The 22040-nt window shown below is 35.3% G+C and overlaps 1 protein-coding gene across 50 annotated transcripts in view; it reads right to left on the bottom strand.

Annotated features, from left to right (window-relative positions):
* The window catches only part of KTN1 (kinectin 1), a 108056-nt gene that overhangs the window by 13915 nt on the left and 72101 nt on the right, over positions 1–22040 (bottom strand). For 15 of the 50 annotated variants that reach the window (XM_081509541.1, XM_081509530.1, XM_081509559.1 and 12 more), the window contains 9 exons: positions 21932–21969; positions 19990–20080; positions 17090–17158; positions 16022–16059; positions 14255–14345; positions 8569–8658; positions 1821–1901; positions 638–727; positions 426–518 (listed from right to left, as the gene is read on the bottom strand). In XM_081509541.1, coding sequence (XP_081365667.1) covers positions 426–518; positions 638–727; positions 1821–1901; positions 8569–8658; positions 14255–14345; positions 16022–16059; positions 17090–17158; positions 19990–20080; positions 21932–21969 — 681 coding nt within the window. Of the gene's footprint in view, positions 1–425; positions 519–637; positions 728–1820; positions 1902–8568; positions 8659–12168; positions 12259–14254; positions 14346–16021; positions 16060–17089; positions 17159–19989; positions 20081–21931; positions 21970–22040 lie in introns of all 50 variants that reach the window. The other 35 variants (XM_081509524.1, XM_081509519.1, XM_081509537.1 and 32 more) reach the window with 6 other exon arrangements.

The raw sequence follows: 22040 nt of genomic DNA, 5'->3' as shown, positions 1-22040 counted from the left end.
GGTCCCATGAACAGAAGAAGGACTTACTTTTTCTTGAATACTGTATCATGAGTCACAAATCAGTGTTTTAAAACATTGTGAACACCAAATTGTTTGCCTTATGTTATCGCATTGTGGTTCTTTAACACCACTTTACATCCTGTATCATTGGGGAGGGGGGCTTCTTTAAAACAGTGTTTTTAAAACTCTTTAAAACACTGTCATTGCAGGGGGTGCTCTTTAAAACTGTGTTGGCCCCACAGAGTTTCACCCTCAGTAAGCTATGGGTGGGGCCTAAAAGCATTTCTAACAAGTTCCCATGTGATACTGATGCTGCTGATCCAGAACCCCCACGTTGAGAATGGCCAGTCTGTTTGGATTTTGTTTTTTTTCAATAGTTCACACAACTCTTACTTATTTTTTTTCCCTAAGCTTTCTTCAAATACCTGTTTAATAGTCTTCTGTGATTCATCAACCTTAACTTTCCATTTATTCTCTTCTTGCTCCACACTTCTCTGTAGCTTCTGTAAAATTCCTTCCTATGAACAAGTATAGTTGTTCTGAAAAATTCATGTTCTAATACCAAGATAAACTACTTAAGCCACTAAGTAATAAGTTAATAATTATTTTAAAATGTAGATTAAAAATCATTTCCTACTGTTTCTGCAAGGACGGATTTGTATTTTTCACACTCTAGTTGTAACAATGTGTGCATTTCATCAGCTTCTTTCAACTTGTGCTCCAAATCCTGCAAAGAATGATATAAATAAAAATTCTCTCGTTTTACCAGAAAGTTTTGTGCTTCAAATTTGTTTCTGTACTTATTGATATATTAAGATAAATGGCTTCTGTTTTATCATTAATCACTACATTTCAACCTTCTCAAGTAGCAGTGAAATTCAATGACACTGTTAAGTCATTTGATTTTCCTAATAAAACTCCCAGTCTGGGACTTCCCTGGCAGTCCAGTGGTTAAGACTCCATGCTTCCAATGCAGGGGACACAGGTTCGAACCCTGGTCAGGGAACTAAGATCTCACATGCCAGGAAAGAAAGTTTAGTCACTCAGCTGTGTCTGACTCTTTGCAACCCTAAGGACTGAAGCCTGCCAGGCTCCTCTGTCCATGGGATTCTCCAGGCAAGAATACTAGAGTGGGTTCCCATTCCCTTCTCCAGTGGATCTTCCCAACCTAGGGATTGAACCCAGGTATCCTGCATTGCAGGCAGATTCTTTATTTTTCTGAGCCACCAGAGAAGCCAGGAGGAGTGGCCAAAAGATAAAACTCCTAGAGTACGTTTAATACAAAATATAATCATACAATTTTATATAAATAGGTTTGTCACTATTTAGTGAGACAGTAAAATCAAAGGAGATCCTCGTATGAAATAAAGTCACAATGCCACTTGTGATACAAAAAAAGTGAATATCCCAAATTTTAGCAGTCAAGCATAAAAATGCATCTAGGCTCGGAACACTCCTGCATAGTGTTATTTGATGTTATGTTAGTGAACGAGTCAGGTTCTACCTATTAACTGATCTTTACTTCCTGAACCCAAACTAAAAAGAGAATCAGAGATAAATACTCAGTTTTATAAATGACTAAGATAACAGAGCTAAAGAAATGACAAACACCAGTTTTGTACACATATCAAACATGAGGAAGACAATAGCATTTGTACCAAAATTTACACAAAATGAAATCACCTTCTTATACTTTCTGAAAAGATCACTATTCTACTCATAATGTAGTTATTATCTTTCCCAAACTTAAAGACAAATTCTGATTTATTCTTTTTTTCTACATTTGTTTAAAATATACACGCTTTACTTCTTGAACTAACCTTAACCTCCTCTGAACCTGAAGCTCCAGCCACACATTCTTTTGCCTTCTTCTCAAATCCATGCAACCATTCACTATAACTCTGTGGAGAAAAAAAGTCAAATAACTAATTTTAAAAATACCTAAATGAAGTAAGTAAAAAAAAGGTAAATAACCAAATTGGAAGATTATAAAAAGGAACCTACGTAGACAAACACCATCCCTGTGGAAATCTCAAAGAAGATTATAATTGTTAAGTAAGTCGTACATGACTTGGTCTTGAAAATAAACACTAAAAATATGTGTGTACTATACTACCATCAAAATCAAATCTAAATTTATTTACCTGTCCAAGGATATTTGCAAATAAATTCAGGCCATACAGGTAAGATTTGGGCTCAAACTAGCCTCTACCACTAACCAGTGCTGGGACTAATAGATTCAATCTTAAAGACAGAGAAAGCCTAGATTAAGTAATTTTTCAAACTTTTTTTTTTTTTAGGAGATAGTTCCACAGAGATACATTAGTCAGAAGATTTCAGATTCTATGAAGGTGTTCCAAGCATTATGAAAATACTTGAAAATTAGTATGTATTATTAAACATTTAAAAAATCATAGTGAGAAATAAGAATACACAAACATTTATGTGTTTAAAATCAACAAAAATTCTATTTGTCCTGTAAGGTTAGCTGAGGCATTCTTATAGTTTTAGTCATTATTCCAAACTTAAAAATAAATTATTCTAGATTTTTGATGCTTCTTGTCTGAATTTTAAACTCTGATGAAGAGTGTTTGGTAGATATTTTAAAGCAAATTTCCTCTTAGGTCTTTTAGGTCTTTGAAAGTGAAAGTCGCTCAGTCATGTCTGACTCTTCGCCACTCCATGTGCTCTACAGTCCATGGAATTCTCCAGGCCAGAATACTGGAGTGGGTAGCCTTTCCCTTCTCCAGGGGATCTTCCCAATCCAGGGAGTGAATCCAGGTCTCCCGTATTGCAGGCAGATTCTTTACCAGCTGAGCCACAAGGGAAGCCCAAATACCGGAGTGGGTAGCCTATCCCTTCTCCAGCGGATCTTCCCTACCCAGGAATCAAATCGGAGTCTCCTGCATTGCAGGCAGATTCTTTACCAACTAAGCTATCAGGGAAGCCCACTGATAGGTCTTTGGTTTAGTTTAATTCAAGATTAAACACACACACACATGAAATTTCTATTAACTGCGCTAATTAAAAGCTTTACTTATGTGGATGAATCAGGATTCTCTATATTTCATCAAATAAAAAAACAAAAAAAATTGGATTCTGAGATCACCCTGTAGTGCAATATCCCATAGTACATATTAGTCATAAAAGCCTCTCCATTAAAAAAAAAATTACATTCCCCTGTGGCTCAGTGGTAAGGAATCGTCCTGTAATGTAAGAGATGAAGGAGACATGGGTTCAAACCCTGAGATGGAGGAGGAACTGGCAAACCACTCCAGGATTCTTGCTTGAAATATTCCATGGACAGAGGAGCCTGATGGGCTACAGTCTATGGGGTCGCAAAGAGTCAGACATGACTGAGCACAATCATAAATTTGATTGATGATGAAAACATACTATTAAAATCCTACTTAGCTTCAAATACTAGGATTCCATATAAACTAAATTCAGCTTTGAAAAATTGTTTAGATGCTTACAGTACATAAACTTCCCTTCAATCTTGGTCATATAGTTTAGATCTCTTCTCTGCTGATTTTCTTAGCAAAAAAGCAATACAAAACAGTTTATAAAAATTACTTCATGTATAAAAGCCCTTTTATATCTACTGACTCTATTAATTTATATTAAATTTAATTATTACTGCATTATCTTAAGGTAAATAGCAAACACCCTCTTCAAACAACACAAGAGAAGACTCTACACATGGACATCACCAGATGGTCAACACTAAAATCAGACTGATTATATCATTTGCAGCCAAAGATGGAGAAGCTCTATACAGTCAGGAAAAACAAAACCAGGAGCTGACAGTGGCTCAGATCATGAACTCCTTCTTGCCAAATTCAGAATTAAATTGAAGATAGTAGGGAAAACCACTAGACCATTCAGGTATGACCTAAATCAAATCTCTTATGACTATACGGTGAAAGTGAGAAATAGATTTAAGGCCTAGATCTGATAGACAGAGTGCCTGATGAACTATGGACAGAAGTTCATGACATTGTACAAGAGACAGGGAGCAAGACCATCCCCAAGAAAAAGAAATGCCAAAAAGCAAAACGGCTGTCTGAGGAGGTCTTACAAATAGCTGTGAAAAGAAGAGAGGCGAAAGGCAAGGAGAAAAGGAAAGATATACCCATATGAATGCAGAGTTCCAAAGAATAGCAAGGAGAGATAAGAAAGCCTTCCCCAGCGAACAAAGCAAAGAAATAGAGGAAAACAATAGAATGGGAAAGACTAGAGATCTTTTCAAGAAAATTAGAGACACCAAGGGAACATTTCATGCAAAGATGGGCTCAATAACGGACAGAAATGGTATGGACCTAACAGAAGCAAAAGATATTAAGAAGAGGTGGCAAGAATACACAGAAGAACTGGACAAAAAAGATCTTCACGACCCAGATAATCGTGAAGGTGTGATCACTCACCTAGAGCCAGACATCCTGGAATGTGAAGTCAGGTGGGCCTTAGGAAGCATCACTACGAACAAAGCTACTGGAGGTGATGGAATTCCAGTTGAGTTATTTCAAATCCTAAAAGATGATGCTGTGAAAGTGCTGCACTCAATATGTCAGCAAATTTGGAAAACTCAGCAGCAGCCACAGGACTGGAAAAGGTCAGTTTTCATTCCAATCCCAAAGAAAGGCAATGCCAAAGAATGCACAATTGCACTCATCTCACACACTAGTCAAGTAATGCTCAAAATTCTCCAAGCCAGGCTTCAGCAATACGTGAACCGTGAACTTCCAGATGTTCAAGCTGGTTTTAAAAAAGGCAGAGGAGCCAGAGATCAAATTGCCAACATCTGCTGGATAATCCAAAAAGCAAGAGAGTTCCAAACATCTATTTCTGCTTTATTGACTATGCCAAAGCCTTTGACTGTGTGGATCACAATAAACTGTGGAAAATTCTGAAAGAGATGGGAATACCAGACCATCTGACCTGCCTCTTGAGGAACCTGTATGCAGGTCAGGAAGCAACAGTTAGAACTGGCCATGGAACAACAGACTGGTTCCAAATAGGAAAAGGAGTACGTCAAGGCTGTGTATTGTCACCCTGCTTATTTAACTTATATGCAGAGTACATCATGAGAACCGCTGGGCTGGATGAAGCAAGCACAATCTGGAATCAAGACTGCCGGGAGAAATATCAATAACCTCAGATATGCAGATGACACCACCCTTATGGAAGAAAGTGAAGAAGAACTAAAGAGCCTCTTGATGAAAGTGAAAGAGGAAAGTGAAAAAGTTGGCTTAAAGCTCAACATTCAGAAAACTAAGATCATGGCATCCGGTCCCATCACTTCATGGCAAATAGATGGGAAAAGAGTGGAAATAGTGGCTGACTTTATTTTTCTGGGCTCCAAAATCACTGTGGATGGTGATTGCAGCCATGAAATTAAAAGACACGTGCTCCTTGGAAGGCAAGTTATGACCAACCTAGATAGCATATTTAAAAGCAGAGACATTACTTTACCAACAAGGTCCATCTAGTCAAGGCTATGGTTTTTCCAGTAGTCATGTATGGATGTGAGAGTTGAACTATAAGGAAAGCTGAGTGCCGAAGAATTGATGCTTTTGAACTGTGGTGTTGGAGAAGACTCTTGAGAGTCACTTGGACTGCAACGAGATCCAACCAGTCTATCCTAAAGGAGATCGGTCCTGGGTGTTCATTGGAAGGACTTAATGTTGAAGCTGAAACTCCAATACTTTGGCCACCTAATGCAAAGAGCTGACTCGTTTGAAAAGACCCTGATGCTGGGAAAGATTGAGGGCCGGAGGAGAAGGGGACGACAGAGGATGAGACGGTGGATGGCATCACTGACACAATGGACATGGGTTTGGGTAGACTCCAGGAGTTGGTGACGGACAGGGAGACCTGTAGTGCTGCGGTTCATGGGGTCGCAAAGAGTAGGACACTACTGAGTGACAGAACTGAACTGAAAGTAAATAGTCTATTACCCATCATATCTTTAAAAACTTAAAATACTAGACTCTAAGTAGCACACAGAAAACTTAATATATTTCTTAAATATAGACTACATGCAGAAGTATTCAACTTTTAACAAGTGGATGAATAGAAGCCATATATAATCATCCATGTCTTACAGTGATTCATAAATATTTATAGTGTAATAAAGGTTTGGTGGTTGTAGGTGGGTAATATAGCTGTTAAGAAATAATTTGTTACATTAAAAGAATTTTTAATTCTGGTGATCTTATAAAATCTTTGAAGAAGAGAAATACAAATCATGAACTCTTCTGGCTCATAAAATACTATCAAACAAATCTCCCAATTTCATTATTCCATTAATAAAATATAAAGTAGGAATACAGAAATAAAAATGACTTATGGCTACAAAGTAAAAAAATATGAAATATAGGAAGAACAACTCCTCCTATGTTTATTGTAAAAACAGCACTAGAACTGACAATTTATCCATACTGCCCAGAACAAGGTATTTCATCAATTCAATCAATTATCTATTAAGTGATCAAAGCTGAATATATCCTTAACAGTTACAGTGAAAACAGAGCATTTTTGCTTCTTCTGCAAGTCAGACACAGAATATACATAGATAAAACCTAAGGGAGCAAGCAGCTAAACTCAGACTGCACAGAGAACAGGTCACTAAGTTCACTTACATCACACCTGGCACCCAAAGCCCTCTCCTTGGAGAAATATCCTGATTCAAAATTTGGGGCAGGACATCCATATGATAAATTCAGGAACATCTTATCACACTACTAAGCAAAGAAGCTACCAAAGATCTGCAGTGCTGTGTCAAAAAGATTCGGTAGCCAGACTAAATAAGCTCCAATGAGCCAAAGAAGCACAGGCAAACATTGTTGTTGATTAGTTGCTAAGTCGTGTCCATGTTCAACTTTTTGTGACCCCATGGTCAACAGACTCCTCTGTCAATGGAATTTTCCAGGCAAAAATACTGGAGTGGGTTGCCGCTTCCTCTCCAGGGGATCTTCCCAACCCAGGGATCGAACCCACATCTCCAGCAGTGGCAGGCAGATATTTTATCACTGAGCCTTATGGCCCTCCTAATGGAAGTACACAACACTGCTCATGAAGTAGTCTTGCCTCCACCCTGTCCCACCCCTGAAGTGCTGAGTCTGAATCTAATCAGGCCTCCACTGATTACCAATTTATGAGATACACAAAGGACAGAGGAACATACTGACATTACAGGGATGCAGTCAGCTAAATCCAGACTGGAAAAATGAACTTGAAACCATTACATTAAAAAAAAAAAAAAAAAGTGGGCGAGAAGGTACACTGACAAAAGGGAACTCGTGGAATAAAAAAGATCTAAAAGACATCTTAAATCAATCACATGTTGACTTTATTTGAATCCTGACTAAAACAAACTACAATAGGTTGTTATTACTTCATTAAAATAGATTGTATCACAACTGAAGAAATCCAAGTATTGACTAGATGTATAAGAAATTTTTTAAAAATATAATAATAGTATTTTTTGAAGGAATCCTTATTATTTAGAAATATTTACTGATGAAATGCTCTGATGTTTGACTTCTTCCAAAATAACGTAGGAAGTACAGGGTTAGAGGTAAAACAAGACTGTCAGTATCAATGCATGTCATATAGGTAATTGATCAGGTGAGATACCAGGTACATCAAGCTCATTACGCTATTCTCTCTACTGTTGACTGTATGTATAATTTTCCATTAAAAGAAAAAAACATCTATAGTATCATTTTAGAAAACTACATGCACACTCACTGGCTTTCTTTCTCTGCCTTCAAATATTCATTATATTCCCTGAATCAAGCAAACTTTTCTCTCCCATTTAAAACACATACAATCTCAAATAAAACAAATTATTCCAAATCATCTTCAAGACTTTTGCTTAAAAAGTTAACAGATGACCAAAATCTTAAGTTTTGAAATAAAAAGAGCCTGGTTCTTAGTATTAGATACTTTTTAAAATAGTGTTCCTAAAATTAAGAAGGAATCATCTAAAATTAAGTTCTATTTTTAATAAAGCCCTTAAGAATATTACTGATTTATCAACCACTATTGGGTCTTCCCTGGTGGCTCAGACAGTAAAGAATCTGCCTACAATGCAGGAGACCAGGGTTTGATCCCTGAGTCGGGAAGATCCCCTGGAGACAGAAATGGCTACCCACTCCAATACCCTGGTCTGGAGAATTCCATGGACAGAGGAGCCTGGTGGGCTGCACTCCATGGGGTTGCAAGGAGTAGGACACAACTGAGTGACTAACACTTTCACGTTCAACCATCACGTTCAACCACTACTGACTTATGAAGAAATATTTCTTTCCCATTTATGATGTTTATAACCTAAATAATGTCTTACAAATTTTATAGATTACAATAAAGTATCAATTAAAACAACATAAATGATTTTGAACCAAGTTAACTGATTTTAACTACTCAAGACATCCTAGGTTAAAAATGAGAGTGATAAGCACACCATTAAAACCAAGTGCAGAGTGCAGATGCTACTTATTCACAGCTTCCTTAAATAATGATAAAGATGTCATGTTTTAAAAAATAATAAATTAATCTTACCAAATTAGAAGGGACAGACACCTTTGGAAATAATTTTTTGAGAACTTCTTTAGCTTCTAACTCAACAGCTTCCACATGTTGCTGTCTTTCCTAAAGCAGAGGAAGCACCAAGTCAAACTCAGAAGATTATAGAATTGAAAAATAAAAAAGCTACCATCTTTTAAGCTTAAAGGAAGAAAAGGCAATGGTATTTTTAAAATTCTTACTACTGACAAATGTTCAAATTTCTCATTCTGAAATATCAAAATGCTTACATAAGAAAAAAATCTGCAAAATCTCAAATGCATCCTAAGTAACAAATAATGTCTTATATTAATAAAGCTAAGGCAATATCTGACAATATGAACATTTTCTGTGCCATCAAGTGATACCCCTCCAGGAACAATTCAAAAACCAAACCAAAACAAAAAACACTTCCTACAGCTAAAACAAGCTACATGCAAAAAATATGCATCTGGGTGACATAACTGAGGCTGGCAAGTCTCTTTCTAAAAATACATCACTGATGGACGATAATACCATGGGATTAAAATGGCAACTTTGATACTTCCAGTTTTAAGGTCATGTGAAGCTATTTATGCTAAACAAAGGGGGAAAAAAGAACCACCAAAATTTGACAGGTGTACATATGAGAAAAGGAGTAAAGAGAAGGAGGAAAAATTGATGGTATACTACTTCACCAATGCCATACATCAAGAAAACTGATTCTGACACATATGCATGGACTCTGTCAGCTGTAAATTTAAAGATAAGTATTACAAATGCATGTCTAGATTTGGTGATTTCAAATCCAAGTTTAATGGGTGTCAATTATTAATTCAAAGCCACAGTTTGTCAAAATTAGGATAATGATTTGATCACACAAAAAATAAATATCTAATATTCAAATTATCTCTACAAGATTAAAAAAAAGACATCTATAAAAATACACATCTAAACAAAGCCAAGAAAATCATCTCAAAACACTGGTGAAGTTCAACAGGTGACAAGGCAAGCAAGCTAGCAAGATATCAAGCCTATCTTTCCCGCATTATTTAAACTGATCTTTCAAATCTATTACAGATTTAAGATCTATTACAGATTTAAGATGCACACACTTCAATTTAAGAAAATCTAATAGTATAAAAAATCTAAAGTTACACAATAAGAACCTAGAGATTAACCATATTCTGTACATACAAAATGCTGTTACTTTACTCAGATTAGTGGCAGGATTTTAAAGATGGAATATTTAAAAGAGTATTTTCAATAATTCAATGAGTTTTAATGGAATATTTTCAATAACTCAATAAAGTCCACTATTTTTCAGAAATATACCCACCTAACTGCATAAAATAAGGTACAATCATTTAAGGAAAATGATTAACAGCTGATTCAGAAACAATCAAGACCTCATTCTTATCATCTGACCATAGAAGTGGTGGGCTTCCCTGATAGCTCAGCGGATAAAGAATCCATTTGCAATTGAAGAAACACAGGAGACAGGGGTTCAATCCTTGGCTCTGGAAGATACCCTGGAGAAGGAAATGGCAACCCATTCTTGCCTGAAAAATCCCATGGACAGAGGAGCGGCGGGCTACAGTCCATGGGGTCACAAAGAGTCGGACATGACTGAGCAACAAAGCATAGCAGCAGTAGAGCAATCTCTAAAGAAAATCAGTTAGGAAGAGAGACTGTGGGACAGAAAATTTTTTGAAAATTCCCCAAGGGAAAAATAATCTAACTAAAGGAAATAGGTGTCTAATTTGTAACTAACAAGAACAAAGGTGTACTAACAAGTTAGGTAAAAAGTTTTAATTTGACATAGTAGTTTGGTTGTGAATAGCAATATCCATTCCACCTTAAAATCTGGAAAAGATATAATTGAAAATTGCATCATTATCATTATTTCCTTACTATCACAATTTCCTTACTATTTTTATCTAAGTGTAATATGTGTGAAATGTCTTTCATGTGAACCTGTCATTTACAGTGGCTCCTCAAGAACATTTACTCCTTATAGTACAACTTGTAATCTATAGGTTAATCAGTATCACTTTACATCTATGCTATCTCAGGACTATCTAAATACACACATTAAAACAGAGAAAGAGTATAAAGTCTATGCTCTATAGATCATTAGCCATGCAAGAGGCCATCATGCACTTGGTGATGAGGCTTGAAACATAGATAAATTCTTATATTCATCACCAAACACATGGTGAAACAAATTCTAGTTTTCTTTTGGAATTATAACATGCAAGGGTGCCTATGACAAGTGGTATATAACTTCTTGTAGGAATAGAATGATATTAAGAGTTTAGCACTTTGTAGATAATCAGCCTCATTAACAAAATAAAAGCTAAAAGGGAGCTCTTCACAGTGAAAACCAAAGTTATAGAAACAATCAGAAACTATACAGAACCCCTACTGCTGACAAAGCTGACTGCAGCCACTGACAATGAAACAGTAACATCCAAGCTGGCCTAGATTTTTCTATTCCCTGGCCTAGATTTCTCTGGTCCCAATATTTGCTAGCTTTCCCAAATCAAGGTTTTAGTGAACATTAGGGCCTGATGAGTAAGTACATAACTAAACACAAACCCATTACACTAAAGGAAATATAACTACAAACACATATTTGATTAAAATTTTTATTAAAATTCTACTCTGCTTTATTTTTTAAAAAGTCCTTCAAATGTCATAAAGACCTACATTTAAAATTCAACGTATTACCTTAGCACACAAAATATTGATACTTCTAGAATGCCGAACTGAATAACATAATGAACCTTTACTCATAACAAAAATTAAACAATTCTATTCCAAGTTTATTCTTGGTAAGAATTTTCAAAATTCTTAAAACTGCTCCATTTATTTCTCTCAATCTTTAAATTCAACTTCTCAATTATAATTGATTAGAAATCTTTAAATCCATGGAACAACTTGAACTCAGGGAGAATTCTTAATCATTTGTAAGACAGAGGGGGATACATGTTTCAGGAGTACTTGAAACATATATAGGAGTATATACTCCAGTTAAGAGAATTATCCCTTATGCTAATACTGTATACTAAACATATATGCATCATTACTGTCCAGCCACTTAAAAACCTAGTTTAATTTCATCTCTTCTAAGGGATCATGCCCAATAACACACCCAAAATTGATCCCCTCCCTGTACTTCTGAAGACTTTCATCCTTTTCCACCTTGTTTGAGTCATCTTGGTATGCCTCAGAGAATCTAGGAGAATCCACTGGGTGTGTGTTTGTTAATTAGATTAGACTTTTTTGCTCAGAGTTTTCACCAAGTTCTTTTAACCAACCCAAGAGGTACACTCTGACAAGAGCTTACATGGGTAGCATAGGCCTCCTGAGACTCTTAAGCTTAAAGCAGTAATCATCAAAGCTCAAAAAATCAGGTAATCACAACAAAACAGCATGCCCAAAATTAAAGCTTCAAGGAGTAAATGAAAATAGCAGAGATGACAGAGGTGATAAATATGGATGATAAGGAGATTTTATATTTAAATTGCAGTAAAATTAAATGCTTTAGTCGGATTTTAAGACAAGCTGCAGATTTTCTCTGTTCAGTGGATTGTTTCTAGGAGTTAGCATTACAACCTTGGAAGTCTTGTTCACTTTGTCCTGCAGCAATTTTTCAGTTGATGCCAATGCTTCCATTGCTTCCCAGTTTTTCTCCCGAAGGTCCTAATCATTTTTAGAAAGAATGATTTCAGTTTATCCATTATTGAAATATTTTTGCTTTTTGCTTCATCAGTATTTTGCACTGCATTTAAATGCTGGTTACTGCAAAATTATTTCAATGGGAAAATATGTATATTAGCAAAAAAATAAAAAGCAATGTTTAGAAGTCTGAATGAGAAAATAAAGATGCCCACTTCCCAAGTTTTAGTATACACACCAAGTATGCCAGCTTTAATTACTATGCACACAAGACAAAGAAGAAAGCATTCAAAAGTAAGCACAGAAACCAAGACTACAAATATAATAATTTCAAGTACATCGAATATCAAAGGATTAAGGACAGAACAAATACACAAGTATTAAAAAAGTCTTTAAATATGATTTTTAAACAGGACCCAATATCATTCATGGGACTTTCCACTGCAGCATAACAATTTTTCCCCTAAATATGTTTTATTGATTCAACATATTTCAAGTCTACCTAGGAATGACATAGGAATTCACTGTATTTCTCTATCTTTCTTGGCATGGTCGAATGTGCATACCAAAAAACAACCTGACAGGAACTGCACTAGCTACTTGATCAAGACAAACAGGGAGGCTAGAAAACTATAAAACCCATTCTTTTGTAAGAGAAAGAAGCTGAGCTCTCAAAGATCTATTTTAACAGCATTTCATTAGCAAATATTAATAAGGACAATCTGCTATATTTCAGTCTTTCTTCAGATTTAGAAATCTAAAAAGATTAAAAACAAAAAGCCAATAACCACTATGTATTGAATGCTTACTTGTGTGTCCAACACTGTACCTGGCACTTCACATAAATTTTCATTAACCCTCATAACAACCCGAAGAGGTACGCATTCCCATTTTATAGATGGCAAAACCACAGCTCAGGTAAGTTAATAAACGTGACCACGTGTAAAAAAAGCAAATGAGGAGGCAGAACTAGAACAGACTGACGTCACAACCTGCTGGCCTCCAGTGTCCTGGCTCTTTTCACACACTGCAATGCCTCCAGCACTGCTGCTGCTGCTGCATTAAACTGGCATTACTATGCCTTCCTTATCTTAAAATTCCAATCATAAAACACAGCTAAGATGTTAACAGTAATACTGGCAAATTCATCTCAGGTTTTCTGGCCAAGCAATGCTATTAGTAATGTTACAAACACAAAGGGCAATTCACGTACCTAATTTTGACAAACTCAGGGGAGCAGAAACATGTCAACGTGTTAAATTAACAAATCAATGCAAACTTTGAAAAATCAAATTTCATTAGAAAATACCAGCTTAGATTTCAATAACATTTCTAACTTTGCTCAAGTCTTAACAATAAAACTTTTTGTGTGCAAAAATTCTTCATCTAGCAAGAATGCTTGTGTTCTACTTAAAGGTGCCATCTTCTGATCAAAGAGACTTTAAGAAACTTATCTAAATTTACTATTTGTCAATATTTCTCAGGGCACTATCCCATCCATTCTAACCTAAATGTATTCAGGTTGTGAGGCCTCTAACATGTTTAATCACCAAAATTTGAAAACACCTCTCAGTTTAAAAAGGGAAGTGCCAGAGACTTCAAAAGACATATAATTATTGAAAATACTAAGTTTGAATTCTGGCATTACTTTTATAGTTTACAAAAAGGCTAGCCCAGTCAAAAAAAGAAAAATCTTTAAGATAATGAGCTGAAAGAATAATTTTCCAGTAAAACTTCAACAGAAAGTAAACTATAGTTTTTTTTAAGCTGAAGCTATAATAATTCTAGCTTGAATATTTAAATATTCAAATGTGTACAAAATGGACTTTTCACTTATTTATTAAAAAAAAACCCACTCTCTAATAAAGTGATTTCCCCAATAATCTCAAAAAACCTACACACAAAACAATACTTTCCTACAAAGATTAAGAAATTTAAAGTAAAGGTAGATTAAAAGAATTCTAATCCATGGATTTCAGTGAAATAATAATAAGCTTTATTCTGATAAAGGCTTGCTTACATTATTTTTCTTCCTCTGGTGTTCAACAGCATCCTTCAAAGAATCTAACTCATTCTTGAGATCAGTTATTTCCTTCTCTCTTTCTGAAATTCTAAACGAGAAAATGGATTTATATAACAGTATTTTAGGTAAACAGTGAACATAATATTAGTTACTACAAAATAAAAACAGCAAGTAGGTGATGCTTTGAAAAACGCAGTAACCTAGGCAAACTCTTTAAGCTTAACTACAGTTAGCACAGAAAATCTATTTTCAGAATGACTTCTTATTTTCAGAAATAAATAAAACTTTACAATATGATATGTTGACATTTATGCTAAAAAGAAATCATCCTCTAAGAAACAGTTCATGAATACATGAACTGCTATAGTTGTAGTTACTTCTATTTTTAACTAGGGCAGTGAAGTAGCTATTTTCTTTTTTCTTTTTTTTTTTTACATTTTATTCACATTTATTTTTCGCTTTTAGTGTGCTCACAGAAAATTAGAACACCTTAAGCAGGAGTTTAATAGCAATTTTTGTAAGCAAAGTTACATTCCATCTCTAAGTCAAATTGGTCAAAGCTTCAGCTATTTTCACAAGAGTAAAAAGTGATGTAGTAAAAAGTGATGTACCACTCCCCTAAATTTTTTTTTCAGAAGGTAATGAAATCAATTATGACTTTCAGTGGCTAACCCACAATAAAAGCATGACATTAACATAAGGTAGGTGTTCTCTTTTCACTTTTAAAACAGTCTTAGGATTCATGTTATTTTGGTTCTGTCAAATGACTTAGTTACTTCCCAGAAATGCAGTAAGAAATGGCAAAGATTTATACTTTGATTCTGTTATAGCTGACAAGTAGCTAGGGTAGAAAACTGAATTACAAATACCTCTTCCCTAAGAATAAGGCTCTATATAAGGGGTTCGCAAACTAGAGTTCTGGGAAAGACCCACAGTCTGGTTTTGTATGGACCTCAAGCCAAGAGCCGATTTTATGTTTTTAAAGAATTGTGGGGAATAAAGGAAAAAATAGAGTATGAAACTATGTGGCCCACGAAGCCTACAATAGTCACTATCAGGCCATTTATTAAAAAGAAGTTTGCTTGTTGGCTCTTGCTCTACATAGTCAAACTCAAGACCCAATTTAACAGTAAATAATTCTAAACTAGTAACTTTGTAAACCACCAACTTTACAAACAAGTCAAGATGGAAGAACATATAGATATATTACTGAATACACTTAATGTGGCTGACATTTAACATGTTGAAGCATACCAACTTATCTGAAATGACCTTAAATACAGCCTCTTAGAGAAAAATACAGACCCACAATAAAAATGTTTCAGTTTAAAAAAAAACAAAAAAACTCCTTAAAAGAGAGCAACCATAAAGATTACAAGATTTGCTTTTTTAAATGCAGAAGCTAAACCAAAATTTGCATGGTTCAATTCCATAATGATATCAATAGAATAAGTGAGATAATTTAAGGTAAATTAGTAAAGGCTTCAAAGTACAGCCATATGTGATTAGATATTTTCTGAATGCCTAAAAAACCAGTATCACGCTCAACAAAATGTTCAAAGAAATCCAAATATTTAATACCATAAAAGGTACATTAGCTCAGCCAAAGGCATAGCTAAGCTCTTTGATCTACTATCCAAGAAATCCAAATAGAACTATAAAAAGTAGGGGAGCATATACAATTACATTAAACTGCTTATCTGAGAACTATTTAGTAACAAAAATTTACCACTTTTCAAATTGTGAATAAAAATTATTACTTACACTTTTAACAGTTCTTCATGAGGGGGAAAAGAAGATGCCTATTAAAAGAGTTCAATGTTACTTTAAAACAAAGCTTTCCAGAAGACTGCAAATAATTAAAACTCTTCTCAGACATAAATTATGACAACACCAAAGGTAAAACTATAGCATAATTGATATGCCATCAAAAAGTAATTTTAATAAAAACATGCACACATTTATAAAATGTGCTGAGTGTTAAATCAAATCTTCATTGTCACTATATTCTTAAAACTTTTCACTTAAATATATATCAGTTTCCTATCAGGTGCAAAGCACTGAGTTAATACCTTAAATTTTCATAATGCACAATTCATATTTGACTATATTAAGTTTCCAAAAGTAAAAAAAAAAACAAAAAAAAATTAATGAAGGTTAGGTAACTTGCATGTAAAAAATTTTACATAGTATTTACATATTATGTACATAGTCCTTCATATACAGTATTTATTCTTGATGACTACAATCTCCCAAAGTAAACTACTATAAACTTCTTGATGACAAGGACACTAATTCTTTTGTCCTTCAAAATAGTTTCCAGTTTATCCATATACATACATAAGATAAATTAATTTAAAGACTATTTTGGTAACATTAATTAAAAAAACATATACATCATATTTTTACCAAGCAGAATTATACTTTGAAAAAGTATACCGAATAGTGGTAAATTATTACTTATAATATTACATATTTCTTAGTTTCTCTCCCATTATAGATGTTCTGAGAAAAGGGGAAGAAGTAAGGCATACACACAGTTTTAAACTGACCTCTAAAGGATTTTATCTGACTTGCTAAGGAAAGCATTCTAAAGGATCTGAAAACACAGACACACAGATACAAAACAGAGCTGGAATATATATATAGTAATATTATGGATACTTTATAAACTATAGATTATCATATCTTGGCTATGACATAGCAAACTGCTTTCTATTTTAGGAAATTTGATAAACAGTTATAAATAAATGAAACAATGAAAAGGCAAAAGTCATGAGTCATAAAATTTTTGCCACATAAATAAAAGGCAAAGCATCTAACAGAACCTACCTGTTGGTAGTTTTGTTGCTTAAGCTCCTCAATTTGGGACTTAAACAATTTGTTTTCATCTTGTACTTCCTATTTAAACAAAAATTAAACATGAATACAGAGATTTTTATTTTCAATATAAACTTTAAAACATATCACACAAGCCAGGGAAATTCTAAAATAATAAAGACTTTCAAATGGTATAGTAAGCCCTATATTAAAACACTGTATAAAATTAGAATAGGGCTTCCTAGGTGGCAAGAGTGGTAAAGAACCCGCCTGCCAATGCAGAAGACATAGGAGAAGCGGGTTTGATCCCTGGGTGGGGAAGATCCCTTGGAGGCCCAAGGACATGGCAACCCACTCCAGTATTCTTGCCTGGAGAATCCCATGGACAGAGGAGCCTGGCAGGCTACAGTCCATAGGATCATGAAGAGTCAGATGCTACTGAGGCAACCTAACACACACACAAGCATAAAATTGGAATAATTAAATTATTCTGTACTATCTGGGGAGTGAGTATGTCTCAATGGAATAAATCCAGACACAAACCCAAACACCTGTAAGAATTTACTATCAGTAGGGCAAGTTCTACTGAAATTTTGGACTGGATATGTCTTTGTGTGGGAGGCTGTCCTACATACTGCAGGATGTTTAGCAGTATCCATAGTCTCCATCCACTAGATGCAATAGCACCACTCTACCAGCTGTGACAACCAAAAATGTCTCCAAATATTGGGGCCGGGGTGGGGGTGGGGGGAACCACTGCAGTAAAGTAATAACAGATTACTTAAAAATGTAGCTTGTCTTTTCTTTTTTTAAGATTCAAATGCTAATCTCGTAACTTAAATTACATGTCAATAAAACATCTAAGCAAAAATAAACAGTATTAGAAGAAAACATGTGAAAACATTCTTATGATCATAGAAGGAGAGATAAATTTCAAGACTTCAAACTCAAAAGATTACTTATATCTGAGTACATAAAAGTTTTAAACTTCTAAGGTGGGGGTGGGGGGGAATGGACAAAGGAAGTCAAAAGAAAAACTTCAATTGCCCCACATAAGACAGAGGGCTAATTTCTCTTATTATGTAAAAAGGATCTTACTAAATTAGTTTAAAAAAAAAAGTCAACCAAGAGGAGGAAATTAGGAAACTCAGTTACAAATACTCATATACAAATGAAGAGTGCTTCACTTCTCTCACTCTTGTTTAGTCACTAAGTCACTGGTAGCAACCATATCCAACTCTTTTGCAACCCTATGGACTGTAGCCTACCAGGCTCCTCTGTCCATGGGATTTCCCAGGTAAGAATACTGGAGTGGGTTGCTATTTCCTTCTCCAGGGATTTAAACCTACAGTCTCCTGCACTGGCAGGAAGATTTTTTTACCAATGAGCCCACCTGGGGAGCCCTACTTCTCTCACTGGCAAATGCAAATTAAAATAATCTAACCATCTTTCAAGCAGAATATCAAATCTTTCATCTTCATCAGTATTGATGAGGATGAAAAGGAATGGCTCTCTGTTGGAGAATGTAATTTAGTTGTTGTAGTTCAGTTGTTTAATTGAGTGTAATTTAGTTGTTTAGTTGTAATTCAGTCTATCAGAGAGTGTAAATCAGTAAAAACACTTGGGAGGGCAATTTAGCATTATCTGACAAAATTTTAAATGAATCTACTTGGGAACAAAAGGAAATGTGTCAGAACCAACCCTTGGAGCAGAAAATGTGAACACAAGTATGTGAGACAATGTTGTTGCTGTTCAGTCGCTCAGTCATGTCAGACTCTTTGCGACCCATAGACTGCAGCACACCAGGCTTCCCTGTCCTTCACAACCTCCTCGAGTTTGTTCAAACTCATATCCATTGAATTAGTGATGCCATTCAAGCATCTCATCCTCTGTCATCCCCTTCTCCTCCTGCCTTCAATCTTTCCCAGCATCAGGGTCTTTTCCAATGTGTTGGCTCTTCACATCAGGTGGCCAAAGTATCGGAGCTTCAGCATCAGTCCTTCAAATGGATATTCGGGACTGATTTCCTTTAGGATTGACTGGTTTGATCTCCTTGCAGTAAAAGGGACTCTCAAGAATATTCTCTAGCACCACAGTTCAAAAGCATCACTTCTTCGGCGCTCAGCCTTCCTTCTGGTCCAACTCTCACATACGTGTATGAGACAATGCAGACATCTAAAACCTTCTACCACTTCAAAACAAAGTTCTATAAGGACTTTCAATACTAACTACATGAAGATGACATGACACTATTTTCTATTTTAACTATCACTTTCAAGAAGGAAAAAAACCCTCTGCATAAAACTTTCACCCAAAAGTTCACTTGCAGGAATTTTAAATACAGATACAGTACTGTATAAGAACCAGCCTGCCAATGCAGGAGACATAAGAGACGCGGGCTCAATCCCTGGGTCAGGAAGACCACGTGGAGAAGGGAATGGCAATTGACTCTAGTATTCTTGCCTGGGAAATCCCATGGGCACGGGAGCCTGGTGGGCTACAGTCCCTAGGGTGGCAAAGAGTTGGACACAACTGAAGCAACTTAGCATAGCACTGTTAAGTACAGAAGGTGTGTGTGTTAAGGATACTCACCATAGACTTGTTTTAACAGGAAACACAACTCTAAATAATCTAGGTATTCATAAACTAAGACTGGTGGTATAAATAACAATACAATCATACAAAAAATATAACGTCATTGAACATTAAAGATAAAAATGTGCTTATGTGGAAATATCTCAAAAAGATTATTAATTGAGTGAGCAGAGGAGCAGATCCACCCAGATCCAGACCCAGGATCTGGGTGGGAGGGAATGTCATTTTGTATTCTATCTTCTTCTTTAGTAGTTAAAATTGTTTTCAAACATGCAAAGACAGTAATTCACATGATAATTTTAAGTAAACACATTTACCTGTAACAGCTTTGTTTTGCTAGAAAGATCACTTTCCCTCTCTTTTAGCATAGTTTCTAATCTCTTCATTTCATTTTCCTTTTCTTTCAACCTAGAATTTTTACAAAGATGTTATATTTAGTTAGGTGAATTGGAGGAGCATAGGAGAATTTTAGGACAATAAACTTTTTCTTTTATGATTCTATAATGATAGATACATTATACATTAGTCAAAAACCTACAGAATGTTCAACACAAAGCTGAACCCTAATGGATACTACGGACTTTAGTTAATAACAATATACTGACTTCACTCATGAATTGTAACAGATTACCACACTAATGTAAGATGTAAATAAGAAGAGAAATGAGAGGGGAGGGTATACAGAAATTCTCTGTACTGCTCTCTCAATTTTCTCTGTAAACGTAAAAGTGCTCCCCCAAATATTGTATTAATTTTTTAATGTGAGGTAGAAATAAATCTAAAATCATACTTTAATGATCTATATAACACTAAGAGGGCTTCCCTTGTAGCTCAGTCGGTAAAGAATCTGCCTGCAATGCAGAAGATCTGGGTTCAATTCCTGGGTTGGGAAGATCCCCTGGAGAAGGAAATGGCAACCCACTCCAGTATTCTTGCCTGGAGAATCCCCGTGGACAGAGGAGCCTGGCAGGCTACAGTCCATGGGGTCTCAAGAGTCAGACACAACTTAGCGACTAAACCACCACCACCATACCACTAAGAACAGGCCTCAAATATGTCTCTCAGCTTTCTATTTGCAAATGATACAAAAGCACCTCAACAGTTACACAAGCCCACAAGATAAACAGTTGTACAAATGAGCAATATTAGTGCCACAAACAGAGACATCCCCTTTTTCTCCATAAAGATAATGACTTAACAAATATCTTCAATATTTTACTTCTTTAAAGATAACAGCTTCAAAGAGCCACTTCTTAAACAACAATAAAGACTGAAAAAATCATATCTAAGCAAAAATCTCTTAAAAGTAACTAATAGAAGGCCAAAAAGATTAAGTCCAGATATACTTTTTACCACTTTAGACCAATTTAACAGAACAGACTTCATAGGATAAAAATTTTCTAGGATGAACAGATTAATACTTCCTATGCTCAATGCATGTATGCTAGGTGCATGCTAAGTCACTTCAGTCGTGCCTGACTCTTTGCAACCCTATGGGCTGTAGCCCGCCAGGCCCCTCTGTTCCTAGGATTCTCCAGGCAAGAATACTGGGGTGGGTTCCTGTTTCCTCCTCCAGGGGATCTCCCTGACCCAGAGACCGAACCCACATCTCTTGTCTCCTGCCTTGGCAGGCGGGTTTCTTTACCACTAGTGCCACCTAGGAAGCCTATGCTCATTAGATTGAATATCTTTACTATTCGGCTCATTAGACTGAATATCTTTACTATTTAGCACAATATCACCGACATGACAAAAGATACTACTTTCCCCAAAGTGCAAGTTACTTCTATAGAAAGATTCCATATTCATTATCAAGATTATGGCTAAGATTATCTTCTGGTTAATCCAGAGATGTTGATCTTTCAAGTAATAAAAATGATTTTAATTTGAAATAAATTTAACCTTTCTTTACAATAATTATATACTTCATTCAAAAAGAGAGACAGAGAACTTAAAACCAGTCTATATTAACAGAAATTACCAGAAATACTAAATTAACAGAAATACTCTGTTAATACATTAACAGAGCATTTTAGAAAATACATTTCAAGAATTTGGAAAGGATAGTCTCCAGGTATCTGAAAGCACTTGAAAGTTCTCTGTTTTATTACACCAAATAGAGATTTATTTACCCTTGGATTATAATTCCTATGTAACAAGAAAGTTAAAGACTTAGAAGAAACTCATCATAATATTCAAGGACATTCAAGAAAATATTGAAAAGTTCCTCTTTAAAATGCTGGCTAAAAGTGTACTCACACAATCTGAAGTTCTTCAAGTTGTGATGCAGAACATGCCTAAGAAACAGATTTCACATTTTTTATTCTAACATCAAAAAGATCAGGTTCTACAACATATTATAGAATCA

Source organism: Giraffa tippelskirchi, chromosome 7 (genome assembly GCF_054371585.1).
Source record: "Giraffa tippelskirchi isolate mGirTip1 chromosome 7, T2T-mGirTip1v1.2.pri, whole genome shotgun sequence".
Classification (NCBI taxonomy): domain Eukaryota; kingdom Metazoa; phylum Chordata; class Mammalia; order Artiodactyla; family Giraffidae; genus Giraffa; species Giraffa tippelskirchi.
Note: the sequence above shows the minus strand (reverse complement) of the source record. Positions and strands in the feature narration are given on the sequence as shown.